The sequence below is a fragment of the Homalodisca vitripennis genome, chromosome X (assembly GCF_021130785.1).
Source record: "Homalodisca vitripennis isolate AUS2020 chromosome X, UT_GWSS_2.1, whole genome shotgun sequence".
Lineage (NCBI taxonomy): Eukaryota > Metazoa > Arthropoda > Insecta > Hemiptera > Cicadellidae > Homalodisca > Homalodisca vitripennis.
In genome coordinates, this window is record NC_060215.1 from 91,104,574 (window position 1) to 91,121,135 (window position 16,562).

General features: G+C 32.0%; 1 protein-coding gene across 2 annotated transcripts in view; it reads left to right on the forward strand.

The window, feature by feature from the left end:
• The window catches only part of LOC124369350 (serine/threonine-protein kinase BRSK2-like), a 152,170-nt gene that overhangs the window by 93,382 nt on the left and 42,226 nt on the right, over positions 1–16,562 (forward strand). For both annotated transcript variants that reach the window (XM_046827328.1, XM_046827329.1), the window contains exons 8-10: positions 1,728–1,949; positions 9,582–9,689; positions 11,872–12,047. In XM_046827328.1, coding sequence (XP_046683284.1) covers positions 1,728–1,949; positions 9,582–9,689; positions 11,872–12,047 — 506 coding nt within the window. The remainder of the gene's footprint in view (positions 1–1,727; positions 1,950–9,581; positions 9,690–11,871; positions 12,048–16,562) is intronic.

The window sequence follows — 16,562 nt, forward strand, 5'->3', positions numbered from 1 at the left end:
TTGGTTCACAGCATGTCTTAGTAATATTGAGGTTAGCTTTCAAAACAACAGAACACACACAGACAGTGACATGAAACCCAGCTGATTATCAAGTGAATACTAAGTTGGAGTTTTTTTTTTTTTTTTTTTTTTTTTTTTTTGGATGGACGTGACTCCACAGCTGATAATAACTTAATATTAATTGTTTAGGAGTTACGCCCTTTTAACACATCCACTGTTAGGACATACGCCCTTGCATATTACTTCCATTTAAACTATGTTTCAAGATGCTCTTTTAACATAGTTTGATACGTGTATCTGTGCAGAACATTTTTCCGTCAATTTTTGAACTTTAACAGTAACTGATTCAATTTTTGAAAGGAAATCTCTGCAATTTAAAGTGGATGAAGTATTTTCTTTTAAAATATGTATTATTCATCCTTGTTGCTCTATCATCTATTTCTTGTCTATTAGTGACAATGTACGTTAAACAAGCTGCTATCTGGATATGCATAAAGGATAGGTACATTATAATATGGTTGTTGTAATAACAAAAGTTATTCTTCTGTTAAAACGTGTTCATAAGGGGAAAGTTGAATTAATTAAGACTAAGAAATAATTTACACAGTTATCATTTCATTTTTCAATACATGCTTATTATATGTGATTTCTGGTTCCCAAAGACCATAGTTTTGGACTGAAGGGGAAAAAGTGCCAGTATAATTTATGAGGAAGTAGTTATTTCAGTATCTATGAAACTAGGTACAGCTATTAAAAACAATAAAAATGCAATTATTTTTGAAACCCTTTTAAAAAGATCAAATTAAGAAATAGAATTTAAACAACTTTTTGTCATTTTATTCAAAAAGAAATTGGTTTATATCACACATATAAACCAATAAATTTTACCTCAAGTTTTATTTGTTCAAATTGTATTTATTTACAAATAAAATATAAAAACAAAACATAAAAGTACAAATCTTTTTATTTAAATTAATAGTATAAATGTAACTCATCCTGTATTTTCCTAAAGGCCACAGTATGTTTTAAAAAGAAAAATATGCCCATGCAAGTTGGTTAAATAATAACTTGTAAGCATTTTTTTTTATATAAAATAACTCACAAATGTGGTTTCATAGTATCCCAAAGGGTCTGGTATTACCAAAGTTGTAGGCATATACATGTTTAACACTTATTATTTACACTAAAAATGTCAATTTTTCCCCTACTTTTCACACATCCAATACTTCCAACATCCAATATTTCCATCTAAATCAGATTCAAAATCACTGTTTAATAACAGTTCCAATTTGGTATCTAATAGATTTCCTTGCTCTATCATTACAACGTAAACATCTCACAAAACAAGGTTACTAGCAGACATTGTATAAACGTAAACAAACATTGTCTGCAGACAAAAAACTAAAATAGCTAATAAGAGTTAGCCAATTTAAAAGATGAATTTCAACTGTTTATTTTAGTTCTCAAATACCTGCAAGAAAGCACCCAAATGCTATCTATTAAATTTATAAGTTACTATAAACTGTGTTGCTAATAGCAATTTGAGCAATGCACATTTTGACTTGTTACAGGATTTGAATAATGCTTCAAACCAAATCCTGCTAGATTTATTTATTGAGTACACCTGGTGACACAATAAGGGCTCTGACCTATTCACAGTACCAATCAAACATAAGTATGTGAAAGTGTTAATCTTTAATAAATGCCTACTTTAATTGTGTTTTCAGCCACAACACTGAAAAGGTCATCTATTTCTTACTATTGGAACGGAAAAGAAGAAGGCCTGCAATTGAAGACGAGACAGAACAAGTAGTTGCTCGCGTGCGCGCAGAAAGCAGTGACCCACCTCGCAAGCGTGTAGACACCTGCCTTATTAATGGAACTAATGTCATGCAGTTTGCACAAATCAGTGAAGGGTCACCAGTCACTCCTAGAAGACAAAACCTTCAGTAAGTTATAAAAATATTCTACTAAATTCTTTGTTATATTTTATTTTACTTTCATAAATTGTTCTTTACATTATTGTACATTTGAAGTTTTAATGTGTTAATCAGTAAGTCATGTTTCATATTTCAAAATGTTTTGTATATTGTAATTTGTACAAATATCAGTTAAATATTCTGTGATTTTACAAACTACATAGGAAACTCCATCTTTAGATATTGATTACAATTATGTTAAATTACTTTAAGTGAAATGTTATTAAAAAACCCTTAATTACAGATTTTCATTGGATTTTAAAAATGATATGGATAACAGTTTCATACCACCTAGTTTCGTTCTTAATATTTCGTGGGACTTTGTCTTCACTATTGCCAATAATTTATTAAAATGCATTGGCTATGACCCTTGGATTCATTGACAAATTAATAAGGTATCCTTGCCTCCATTAAATCCTAAATCATCCTACGGTCGGTCTTTTGTCACTCGTTCAAAATAACTTAAATAAGTTCAAAAATAAAGTGAAAAACAATAATAGGTACCCCATTAGAGAAAGCATTTATGTGTTGAATATAGCCAAACCATACAAAACGGTAATATTAAATAATTTAAAAAATATGGCTATGATCTTGTTTTTAGAACCACAAATAAAATTTTAAAAATTATAAGTGACAAAAACACAAAAACAATAATGAAGTAAATTGAACAGACTGGACATTTATTTAAGACGCAATATGGCGAACATCAATCTGACTCTCCCTTTATGAAGCAAAAATCAAGTTTTGCACAACATTCTTATGATACAAATCATGTATATCTGAGGGAAAGGAAACATGTTAAACACATTAGAGGAGTATGAAATATATATGGCATTTAATAAAAAAGACACAAAAGATAATATTATAAATAAGAGATGAAATTTCCATTCAAACACAGTGTATAATATCATCCTCAGTCAGAATACCTTGGATGAGCTGTTCCTAATATCACAACTGATAATGTTGAGAGCAGTTTGAGGGTGGGGATTATGTAATGTAACCTGTTTTCTAACTGTTCACGTCACAGTTTGCTATTGTGTTCTGCAGTTGTAGTCCTACAAAGTTTTAAGTTTTAATGCATCTATGTTAGCTGGATAATTGTGTTTTTTTTTTTTTGTTATGTTGTGCAATTTTTATTATAATGAGCGGAATGAATAAAAAGTAGAATCTACTGCCTAGACTTTGCTATAACTAACTATTTGTCAAGTGAACAAACAAGAACTACTTCTAAGTAGTAGTGACTTATCCTGTCCGGAACAAGAGTAGAATCTACTTGGTAGTTACTAGAGTAGAATCTACTTGGAAGTTACATTTTAACGTTGAGATGCAACTAACATTCATGAAGTATTAGGTATATAAGAGGCTTGCAGATTTCTGGAGGATCATTATTTTACAAAACATATGGATTATTTGGTTCACAATTAAATAAAAACGTTTTATCTAGAATTTAAAGATATTGATATCAGTGTTTTGAATATTTGATCAATTAAAAAATATCGCAGATTCATAGCTCCTATTGAAACCCTGAAAAATAATGAAGTTTAACAAAACAAGTAACGTATTATATAACAAGTGGAAAAGAAATATTGATTAATTTACATCCGTGCTAATTTAAATCCATCTGTAGATTTTGGGGTATGGCTGTCTCCTTTCTTTATCATTATATCTACACAGTACTGTAATATAGTTATAGAAATATCAAGTGGTGATGTTAGTGTTTAATTACTCAATACTCCTTTTCAATTTATCTTTACGGTAAGTGTAAGATACATACAATCAATACTCACAAGTAAATACATATTAATCTACTTATAATATGTCAGTATGGAATACACACATGTTGTGATAACAACTTTTGTAGAAAAATACACAGAGAATGATTTTTACCTGCTGGGTTCACATAGGCTTATCAAAAACCTCCTGAAGACTCCTGAGATGCCTTATGACCAACTGCGCTCTTAAATGGGCTTTTAACCTCTTCATATTGTTCATACTTTTTATATGTTGCGGGAGAGAATTTAAAATTTTAGTCTAAAGTAAATTGGAGTTTTTAAATAAAGTTAGTCTGAATGTGCCCTCAACAAGATCATTTTTATATCTAGTTTTATAATTATGAACAGAACAGAAAAACTTTTTATTTTTAAAAACAAAAATCACTATATGATAAAATAGGAGGCTAGCCAATGTGAGGATTCCTTGATTCCAAGTGCTCCCTATAGTTGTACTGCTGCTCAAGACCACAGACGATTCTCAAAGCCCTCTTCTGTGTAGAAAATCCTATTAAATGATGGGGTACTACAATACCTCCAGACCTAAATGCCATAGTGGAGCATTAAATCAAATAAACAAATATTAACCCAGCTTAAAAATGTTATTTGGTGAAAAAGAGGAGTGGCCCTTCAGGACAAAACTAGTGGAATCCAGATACTTAATAAGTTTGTGTTTGTAACTGTCCTATTTTAGAACTCCAAGAAATTTAGTTAAAAATAAGCAATTAAGCTGGTGGTCATTAAGATAAAATGGAATTAAATAATGCATTATGATTAGTGGTTTATGGTTTTGGATATATTAAGGAACAGTTTATTAGAAGAGAATCAATCTGAAAGTCATGATGACTTTGTAATGATGTGTTGTAAGACAGTATCACTGTCATTTTGATGAAATATAAGACTTTTGTGACTCTTTAATATGACTATTGATAATACAACCCAGGAGGTCAATAATGTATAAAAGAAATAACAAAGATTCCAGTACAGAGCCCTGAGGTACTCTATTCTTTACAGTCACAAAGTTTGAGTGGTAGAGCTTTCACAAAGTTTTATTTGAATGCATTGGACTCTATCAATAAGACAGGACCAGGACCAATTCAGTAAAAACCCAAATATGCCATATTTTTATAGTTTTATAAGGAGAATATGATAATCAACTACATCAAATGCTCTATTTAAATCATGAAATACTCTTTAGGTGTGTTCACAGGAGTTAAATGAAGATGTAATTTTATTTAGGGCAAATGCTATAGCAGATAAGGTATTAAATTGGGTATAAATCAATATTAAAAAGGAGGTAGAACGTTGTTTTTCTCTAAGAAAGTATGAAACCTACTATGAACAATGTTTTCAAATACTTCAGAGAGTATCAAAGAAATAGATATTGGCCTATATGAGGTCATATGTGATATATTCTTTTTACAAATAACTTAAAATTGTAATTCATATATCAAATCAAAGAGCAAGTCACACAGTTTTGTTTGTTGTCATCTGTGTTCATGTGGATACAATATTTCCTCCACCATCCGTTAGAAAGCGCTAATAGCAAAAATGGTGACTTTTGAGCAAGAGGATTTTTTGTGTTCTGCAGTTTTCAAAGACTGAAACTCTAGTAACTGTGCAACGTGCATTCCATATAGAGTTCGGTTGTGATCCTCCAAGTGATAATAACATCCGTACATGGTATCATCAGTTTGTAGATACTGGCTGCCTTTTCAAAGGGAAGAGTACAGGATAACCAACAGTTAGTGAAGAGAATGCTGAGTGAGTGAGAGCAACTTTCACGTGTAGCTCAAAGAAATCAGTTCGGATGGCTAGTCGTGAATTAGCAATTCTAGTGAGAATGTTTAAAAATTTTATGGAAATGCATACAATTATGTCCTTATCATTAGCAGTTAATACAGTCTCTAAAGCCTGCAAACTATGGTTTACGTGCTAATTTTGCAAATGAAGTGTTTTTGCACAACAATGAAGATTTTACTAGATAATGTCATTTTCAGTGATGAATCAACATTTCACCTCAGTGAACATGCGAACACTAACAATGAGCATATATGAAGATTAGAAAACCGTTATGAGATGGTAGAATTGCAGTGAGACTCCTTAGATTGAATGTTTTGTGTGCGCTCTATCTAGGCAGAAAGTTTATGGGCCTTACTTTTTTGGAGAAGGAATTGTTACTGATATTTCTTATCTTGATGCTCTAGAACTATAACTATTTCCTCAATTGGAAGAAGATGAACCATAGAACTTTATTTGGCTGCAAGATGGTGCACCGCCTCACTGGCATATCTCAGTATGCGATTGTTTGAACGTTACTCTACCCTACGGATTGGCCGCAAGGAGCCTATTGACAGAGCTTGTTTCGCATGGCCTCCATGTCCACCTGACATCATGCCATGTGACTTCTACCTTTTGGAATTCATAAAGGATTGTGTGTATGTACCTCTGCTACCAGTTGATCGACCCAACTAAAGGTACAGGATTGAAGCAGCCGTTGTAACAATCACTCCAGACACATTGATCAGAGTTTGGTAATAGCTGGGCGATGAAGTGTGCCATGAGATGAATGGAGCTCACATTGAACACTTTTAAGCTTGAGTTTCTCTTTATTTTCATGTATTAATTATAAATATAGTTTTAAGATTTATATAATAAATACTACAAAACGTTAAAACTCCAATATTTATTTATAAACACCCTGTATATCTAACTTTTGATGTTGGAAATACTATTCTAGTTGATTCTACTGATTAGGTCATCTGCAATTTCATTTACAATTGCAATTTCACTCAAAAAGTTAATTTTGTTTTATAATTGATCAGTGTGAGCACTGATCAACCATGACATACCTCCAGTCAAAATGAAAAATCTTCCCACACCTTAATCAGTGTTCTAGAATAATTTTTGCAGCAATCTCAGAGCCGACAGCCAGCCATTAAAGATGGACTCTAGCCAGGTACTTTGTAACTGTGTAAAAGTTTAGATGAACAATCAGTAAGTTTAGACTATTTGAATCATAAGGAAAAGATGGAATTTTTTCAGCTCTATTTCAGAATGCCACAGAATGTCTTTATGTTCTATTATGTATACTTTTCTGAGTGGGCCTGACTCATGGATATATTCTTCAGGCCTAATATTTTAGCTAGGTGGTTTTTATTCTGTCAGTGGGTTGTGCTGAATACTCCAGTACAAGCTTTTTGTCCCATCAGTTTATCATTCCTCTCTTGAATACTCTAGAGAGACTCATAGAATTTAAGAAAAACAGTGCTCTTAGATATTACTCTTCATAGAAACCAGCTTGTTTACCAGCCTGGAAAGTCCTGTTCACCAGCTGATGAGTAGAGTCAAAGACAGCTTGACTGCTAAAGAGATTTATGCTGTGTACCTTTCATGATAATGTAGAAAAATTAGAAAATCTTTATACAATGTTCATATACAGCAGCGTCATAATACTAATTCAAGCATTTGCAGTTTCATACTGTGCTTTATTCCAGATGCATAATGGATACTTTTCATGATATATCTGTGATTATCGACCCAGCACCGGACTGTCTACAAGGGGATGTATTCTGGAATCTTTTGATTGAGCATCTATCGAAAATGTTATGGAGGCAAGAATCTATGACCAGGGTTGTATAAATGACATAGTATGGATAGTTCAAGAAAAATATTTCAATGTTATTGCTGACATCATGAATGTTAGTGTTCATTATCTTTATGTATGCTATCTTTAAAGGGCCTTTGTGTCAATCCCATTAAGATAATTGTAGTTCCTTTCACCAGAAAAGTCTTTCACCAATTCAGGCTGGTTTCTCAGCTTGTTATCTGAATCGGTCAAACATCTAGGGCTGACATGGAATGAAGATTTAAATAATGCATTTCACAAGATGAGATGGGCTCTCATAATAACCAGAAACCTTCTTGGCACGAATTGAGGTATAAAACCGCACATTGCCCTTTAACTATACTGTGTAATATTAAGATTCCAAATAATCTATAACTCGCTAGCCTAGTGGAAAAACCCGAATAAGCCACAGTAAAGTCAAACTTGCTAGCAGGCAAAGATTGTCCTGCTTGTTAATAACAGAAGTTTTGAGCAACAACCCCACAGCTGCTCTTCTAGGATTTCTACTAGTATACTAACACATCATGGCTAAAACATATAAATCTGGTATGTAAATTCACTTTACAGGTCTCCGCACCATTGTTGAAGCACTAGGGAATTTGATCATAGGACATAATGGTCAAAGAGTCTTTCCTTATTAAACTCTTTTTCATAACTCTAGGAGGATTGGAAAAGGAAGACAGGAATAGAATTAGACAAAGGCAACTTGGTTGCAATACAGATGGCTCTCCAATGGAGGGAAAATCTAGATGGCTATGGATGGATGTACTTATATATAGTTCATTTCACAGAACAGCTCTTAGGAGAAGTTTCTGGGATCACTGCATAGTTTTAATATTTGATATATGATAGTTGTTGATTTTTGTTTAATATGAGACTGACTAAGTGTTACATCAATCAACACAAATGATTCTTAAATACGTACACTCCTGATCACTTCACTTTAGTCTCAAAACACAAACGCTTTAATCAAAATACAACTTCAATCATGTCAATCGATAAATGAAAGAATACAGAAAGATATCCAAGAAATGGTGACTTTTGTACAGAGAAAAGACAACAAGTTTTCTAAATGTCATTGGATTTAGGATAAGTTGCACATTGGGATATAAAAATGTTGGATTTATCCCCAACCAATATATTTCAAGTAGTATAAGAAATATTTTCTAATGCTTTTGATTTGATTTTCATAGATAAAAAATAATGTGGGGAAGCCTTACTTTATATCAACTCTCTTATTTTTTCTTGTAAGAGTGATGGCAATCTTTTAATGTATCCTTCAAAGTGAGATACTAATTTAAATACATAAAAACATAAATTTACAAAAATAATATTTTAATTATGAAACTGCAGCATACAGAAGTGCATTATCAAATCATGTGGTTTAATAATCTAAAGTGCAAAACAATATAAAGTACTATGTAATTGCTTTTTGTTGTTTTATTTATTGTTTTAAATTGTTAGTTCTTATATATTCATACATGTATGAAAGATTTGAAGATTGTATTTAGTAACATGAATAATGTTTTTATTGATTCTAAGCCAAAATTATATCACATATATGAACATTAAATTTATATATCAACTTAAAACTTGTAATTTATGGAAAAACTAAGGATATTTTCTGATTCAAAGAAAATTGCTGTATTTGAATACCCTACCCAAACAAGTATTAAAATATTAGATTTTTTCCAAAATATTAGGTGTATTTTTATTTTTGGATCTGATAATCACATGGTTTTTTTATTTTCTCAAAACTTCTGTAACTAAACAGTTTTTATTTGTTAATGTATTTAACACAAATTCTTTGACAAATTTAGTAAAATATGTTTGTGTCCCGGTAATTATACTATAATTATTTCAAAATCAAAAGACATTTTATTTCAACAAGTGTTAGCATATATGAAAGAATTTTTTAAAATAACCTTGAAAATACTTTCTTGTTAGTATTGAAGAAAGAAATATCAGTAATTTCTATTTTATCCTACTGTCATAATATTGTTGACAGCCAACTAGATACAAATTGATGGACTAATTATGTTGAATTAAAGTTAAATAGTAATTTTCTATGTATCTAAGGAATATAATCATGTCATCAGGGATTCACACCCTTATTTCAAAGTTTTACCTAAGACTGAGTATGTTGTTGGACATACTTGATGTGTTATGTGTATTCTGTAACTACAACTAAAGAAACTGGTACAGGTCCAGACACCACAACCGTCGCGGCAGCAACCATCTTAGTGCCAACCTCCAATCTTCAGTCAACTACACCAATAACAGTGCCAGCCTTGCCTCACCACTCCCACAAAGGTCAGTTCCTAAAATTGTATAGAGTTCTCTTTCTTCATAATTGCAAGAAGTATTATTGTCTGAAGAAGTGTTGAAAACCTTATCAACAACGTATGAAAGCAAAAAGTACACAATCTATGTGCAGTTCACCATTTCTTTTATATTTGGTTTTGAATAAAAGAAAAGAAATATAATTTTTAGTGTAATGTGTGGTTTAGAGTGGGCATGTGTCTCTTATAAAATTAAAGGCAGTACTGTGTAAAATATCCAATAGTATTTTAGGTAACTTTGTAATATTTAAGGTGTAATAGAATGAATTTTGTGCTATTTTCAAAAAGCATCGTGAGTTATATACAACTCTTCAGATTTTAATTTTTTTATGTAGAAAAAAAATCCATATATTACTCAGATGCTCCTAGCAATAATAAAATGATATTTATTCTTAATTATTGGTCCATGACCTTTAACATTTATTAAATGTTAATTCTGTTAGCCTTTACAGATAATCAGTCATCACACAGTAAGTTTTAATTCCATCACAACGCATGAATTAGTGGTTCACATTAATATCAAAAAGCATACCATTAAACACATTATGTATTGTGTATTTTGTGTGAAATTTGTTGCTGTTCAAATCAAACAGGTTGCTGTCATTGTGACATGATGCATTTATTCAGGTATCTTGAAGTAAAGTGAGGGTTGTAAACTAAGAGTAGGGTGTCAGGCGATGGCCTATATAATACACCATCATAACTATGATATTGCATTGTAGAATGTAAATATAGACTAATATCTGTAAATAATAGTATGTGAACAACACAAATCAACATAAGTTATGGTGCAACTGTTAGTTCTTTAGATTATATTCTTTCTTCTAAGTAAGGAGTAGTTCTGTAAAGGTTTTATGTGCAAGATTACTCATATCAACATCACATACTTAACAGTAGATAACACAATAAAATTAACGTTTGATTATCACACAAAGGTGAATTATTTCCAGATGCCACCAAGATGTGTGAGCCTTTTACCCTAACATACGTACGTGGTATTTGGTGTACACCAAATTCATTCAACTTGAGTACTGACTGAGGCCACCAGAGGAGTGGATTTGACCGTATGGAACAGTTTCCTACCAGCAATAAATATTAAAATAAGCATTTTGCTAGAATACCCTGTTGTTACTGACTGCAACAATTTTAGGTTAAGTTGTTGTCCTTAAAAAGTTGTTATTTTCAAATTTTTGCTTATAAAGTTATACCCAGCCTCAGTATCTTGTCTTTAAACATCTTAATGAATTCTTCTTCCTAAAAATTTATTTCAGCTGTGAGTAAGAGTCATAAATTGAAAATATACTAATGATTATAAAATCTCTTCTCATCTAAAATGATTTGAAAAATTTAAATTCTAGAACACTATGAATATAAAAATATTCAAAGAAGCATTACTTTTTGCATCTCTATATTCAAACTAAATCACAAAGCAACTGTTAATCACTATCAATGTATAACACAGTTGTTCCTCTCAGATATATGAATCAAACAAAAACGTCTATTGATGTGTTTATGTTTTATATCTTAAGAAATATAATAAAACTCTTAACCCAATAATAATATTCTTATTGACAGCTTATTTCTTTACAGAAACACATTGAAATCTAAAGCTTGTAAAATAATATCTATAAATGTAAATTTATAACGCAGTTACCTGCTCTGTAAGTCACAGCTTTTGTTAAGTCCAAATATCGTAGACAAGTTATTGACTAGCCAGCTTGGCTGGCCAGTTTCAGAAGTATGTCATTAATTCAATGTTAAAAAGTCTTGGAATTTCAGAAAATATGATTTTAGTTTGTTATCAAATCTTAACTTTTAAAACGTTTATTTATTCAGTGGAGAAACAGAACCTGAAGTTTTGTGATATGTCACATTGAAACAGTAAAATATTAGTGGTATATAAATTAATTATCTATAAGCAAGTGGTCGGAGAATCACTTATAATACAATACTGTACACCACAGTTACAGGGCGCTTTTCTCTGAACAATTACACTATGTATTGGTGTGTCTGAGTTTAACAGTATATATCTGAGCTAAACATCAGGCTGGTAAATCACAGAGCAGGTCCATTTTGACTGTTTAGCTTTACTTCTGCCAGTATTTATTTTTTTAAATATCAACTCTAAATGTTTGTACTTACTTTGTTTATAGAGCAGCATCCTCACACGCCAACCACCAACAACCACCCTCGTCACCAGTCCCACGTCACCCCCCTACCCTTGGTCAGACCATCTCTTCACTTACGCCTCCACCGCAGTCGCCAGCTCACTACCAGCGCACTACCCCTCAAGAGACTAATGAACAGACTTGTGGTATACCTGTCTCCTGTAAGTTAGACACATTTTTATTTTTAAGTGACACCAATAGAACATTCAAATTTCATAATAAGATATATTTTTTATCATAAACTATTGGGAATTATGGGAAATGTTTCATTTTAAAGATACCATCAATATGTCTCCAATCACTATCTAATTTTGTTTCGATTTAAATATTAAAACAATGAAGTAAAAAAGTTTGGTATTTTTTCTGAATAACCAATAAAAATATTGGCAGAACTGAAAAGCTTTTGTATGTGCCATAATCATATCTTTAAAATGAGACATCTCTCATAATTTATGACTAAAAATGAAGTGTATGAGGTTTTACATTATTCTTATGGGGCTAAAATCAAGATGGCCACCAGTAAATCTGGCTCTAACCATACTAATAAGAAGTTAAAACGTTTAAAAAAATCATTATTAATAATCTTATTATTAATAAAATTAGTAATAACTCAGTCATTTGACCATTGAAAGAGTTTCCATTTTTTATTTTACATTGCCAGCAAAGTAAATCGAAAAGGGAAACAGATTAATAACTGAAGGGTAAAGGAACAACAGGAATGGTGCTGTTACTGACCCTTTTTAATTTATCCAACTCAGAGGTGCAGATATGGTGGGCTACCCGATCCCACAAAGCTTCCTTAGACCTAGTTGTCAGCTCGTTTAAACTAAAAATTCATACGTCTGTCTCAGAGAACTTTACTGATTATTCCCCTTAGCAGCCTAGATGTAAGACTTAAATTTATTAAGATTCAGTACTCTGAGATGGCTAATCTCCACATCAAGTAATAGTGCTCAATGAATTAGCATCAGTATTAAACTTTAGAGAGTCAGATGAAAGACAAGTCATACTGACACTCCACAACTTTTGTTAAAAAGCTCTCAACACAGGAACTTCACTCACTACTTAACTATAGTGGGGCTGTTGCTTCTTTTGCAGACCATATTGGGTTTGGAGCGCCCCTTATCAATCAGTTTAGAACAACTGCTCTTGTTGGATCATCAGAAAAAGCCACCACTACTGTGTCCAATATATTATCAAATCGCTTAATGCAATTTCCATGCTTTCTGTAAGTCCTGCAGCTTTGCATTATTAAATAAGCAGTAGTCTTCGACCACCAGTATGGAGCTGAACACCTTAATGACATGTTCTCCTTATTGCTCTGTTATATTCTAGGAAGAGAGCTAATTTTAAAAGTCTAAACAAAATAATCCAGGAATCCAATGCAACCTGAGTCCAGTTAGGCTGTTGAAGCTATTATATCCATACTCTTTTCCTCAGACTCATTCTATTTTTAAGTTCAAAATTATCCTTAATATCGTGTAGGAAACTACTATACCTACTGGCATACATTGAGTTGTAAAATTCTCATCAAAATTGTGAATACCTTAATTTAATAGTCACAATGGATGGGCAAAGTTTATACCTCTCCTTCTAAAACACCAAGCTCTACATTGATTAAATTGGTTCAGTACAAGTATGTTTGTAATAAAGTAGATAGAAGCTAGGTTAGTTCCAATGTTTCTAAGAATCAAGAAAGAAAGATTAGTTATTTAAAATCATATTTTAAGAGGAACAACAAAAAAAATCTTTAGTTAGGGGTTGCTACTAGTTATGCTTCAGAAAAAAATCATTTTAAACCATAAATATCTATTATTTTGCATTTAGTTTTTAAACAATATAAAATTTGGCATTCAATAATTTAAAAACCTGCAGATACACCTGCTTTGTAAAAATATGGATTATGGGATATTACTTGCTGACTTTATTTAAGTAACAAATGTGATCTAAAACACCCTATTAAAAATAAATTTTAAAATATTTGCTGATTTAAGTCTTGATTATACAGTTTGTAATAAGAAAATCCCAGATTATATATATAAGCCTAAATGGTCCATATTGATCCTCTACTAGTACAACTGTATAATTAACTATCTAGATCTTCTAACTGTATCTTCTCTATATTCTGGATATATGTGGATGAAGGCTGAGCAATGTTGGTTAATTATTGTCTATCGTTTTTACACCAGCCACTTCAATATTCTCTATCAATGTCAATGTCTACAGGTATACTGCTTCTTGTAAGCTTGTTCATATTTTTTGTCTTTTGATCCCCCATTGTTTCAGTGAACCTGAAGATTTTAAAATACTCATTTACAATATTCTCTTATGCCCAAACTAGTTATACTTTTTATTACTCTCTTTTGCAGGACTAGTATATACTGCCTATTTTCTTCTGTTTAGCCTCCGCAGGTGACAATTTTATACCATTGGAATAATGAATAGAATGCGGCATTATTTTTGCTGCTAGAGTGCTTATTTACTTAAATCTCTTTATAGCAGAGTAAAGTTTTTCGCTTAGACTGACTGTATAAGTATGTTTTTCCAAGGACAACTTTTCCTCATATTTGGTGAGAACAAGATCATTTTTAAGAAATTATTCAGCAAATTTAAACATTGCAAAACAAAGTGTTTTGGTTCTCTTGACAGAAGTTTCACTTTCGTCTTTGTAATTAGATTCTTTGTCATCTTTTCTTGTAGGTATTTCTGTTTCCATCCCTGATGGAATGGGAATGAAAATTTAATAGTCATGCTTGCTAGTATAGGCATCTCTGAAAATATGGTCCTATGCACTTTAGTATAAACATTTCATGTGTTTATGGCCGTGAATTTCCCCATTTCTTATTAAGTTACAATCAGGTCCACTTATTGTTTGCTACCTGTTACCATGTAACAAGGTACGAATACAGGTTAAATACAGTGCGGACCTCTGAAGGTTGTAAATGCCCCTCTGCAGGAGTCACAAGGTTAAAGGTCTGTCATTACATCCATAGTTAACTTTTGAAGAATCAGGATATTTTCAAGACACTTTGAAGTGCTTCCCCATAATGTTATTCCACAGCTTACATGTTATTTGAACAGAACATGCAGTATGCAGATCTTGTTGTCATGGTGCTAACTGTTTTTAACCTCTCCAAAGCTGATGTAGCAGAACCAAGTTTTAGGCAGAGTGTGTTTATGTGCAAAGTTAATTGAAGGCAGTCATCCAATATTAGTCCCTGTTAGTACTCTCAATATTTAAAAGATCTGAAGGACCTTCTCTCATCTGGTTTCTTCCTTCAACATAGTCATTCATCTAGTTAGTTAACCTCTACTTAAGTTGATTACTGGTCACCAGTCTCTAGATGAACCCTGAAGCTTCCTGGGTTCTCCAAGATTTCACAGAAAAAATATTACAAGGAAAAGTGCATTGTCTGATTCCATATATATATACTTGGCATTTTATAAAGCCATTTCATTTGCCATTGTGAACTATTCACTTCACTGATAAGCTTTTGCCACTGTAAACTAAAATTTACCATCTAATTGTAGATAAATAGACTGAAACGCACCACCCAAAGAGTCTGTATATGATTATGTAACATTGATTTTAAATTTATTTATGTGTCTGATTGTTGGTTTTAAGTGATTTGAAAAAAAATATAATTTCATACTTTTAACCCTTTTGATATCCTTCACCAAAACTAGTGAGGCTGATGGTTGAATTTGTTTTTTCTTAATTTCTATATAAATTTCAAGAAAAACTGGGTTATGTGCTTATAAAATGCAAATTAGCCCTCAGCTCCTAGACTATCAAACACTGGTCTTACAGCTAAATGACAATCTTCACAAATAGTTTTATCAATGTTAGCATTAGCATTTGTTTTTTGCTGAAACTGATCCACCAGAGTACATAATTGGTATCTTATGGCAACCTTTTTTTTAATTTTTTTTTTTTAAAGGAGAGGCCGATCCCCTTTTAAGCCTTATTCTGTCCGCCCTCATGGGCCACTGGCCTGTGCGAAGATCTTATCAAACAGAATAAGGGGGAGAGTCGATACAGTACAAGGTCGATGGTACTGATAAAAAGTGCAATGGTCACTGACAGGATTTGAACCTGCGTTATCTCTAACTCAGACCCAAAGTCCAACGACTTAGACCGCTTGGCCATCGCCACTCCCTTCAAATCATCTTAAACCACTTAAATATCTGTTACATAATAATCTTGCTCATGTACATTGTACAGATGTTTTTAATATTAAATTGGTTCTTTTGTGGGTTTTTCAAGTTTGGGTTGAGATTTAAGTTAACACACTGTTTTTTCTGATGATCAGAATTCACAATTTGCAGCATCAAATAACAAACCATTTTCATCAAGTGTAAAAGAAACTGCTGCTAGACAAAACTCATGTTAAGGAATAACAAAGCTGAGAGAGGTAGAATAGAACTTAGAAAGTGGAGGGGATAGTGGGATCTGACTTCTTCAGTAGCAATTGTTGCAATAACAGCCAGATTATTTCTTAGCTGTATCTCACATTTCAGAATGTTTGTTATTAATATACTCTGCATGGGTATAAGTAAAATAAATTCTAAGTAAAATCTTCAATAAAATAAAATAACTAGGCTAATAATGCTAAAAAAGCTCAGTGACCATCAAACAATAAATAAAAAATTATTTGTTTGTGTGTATTATGCAT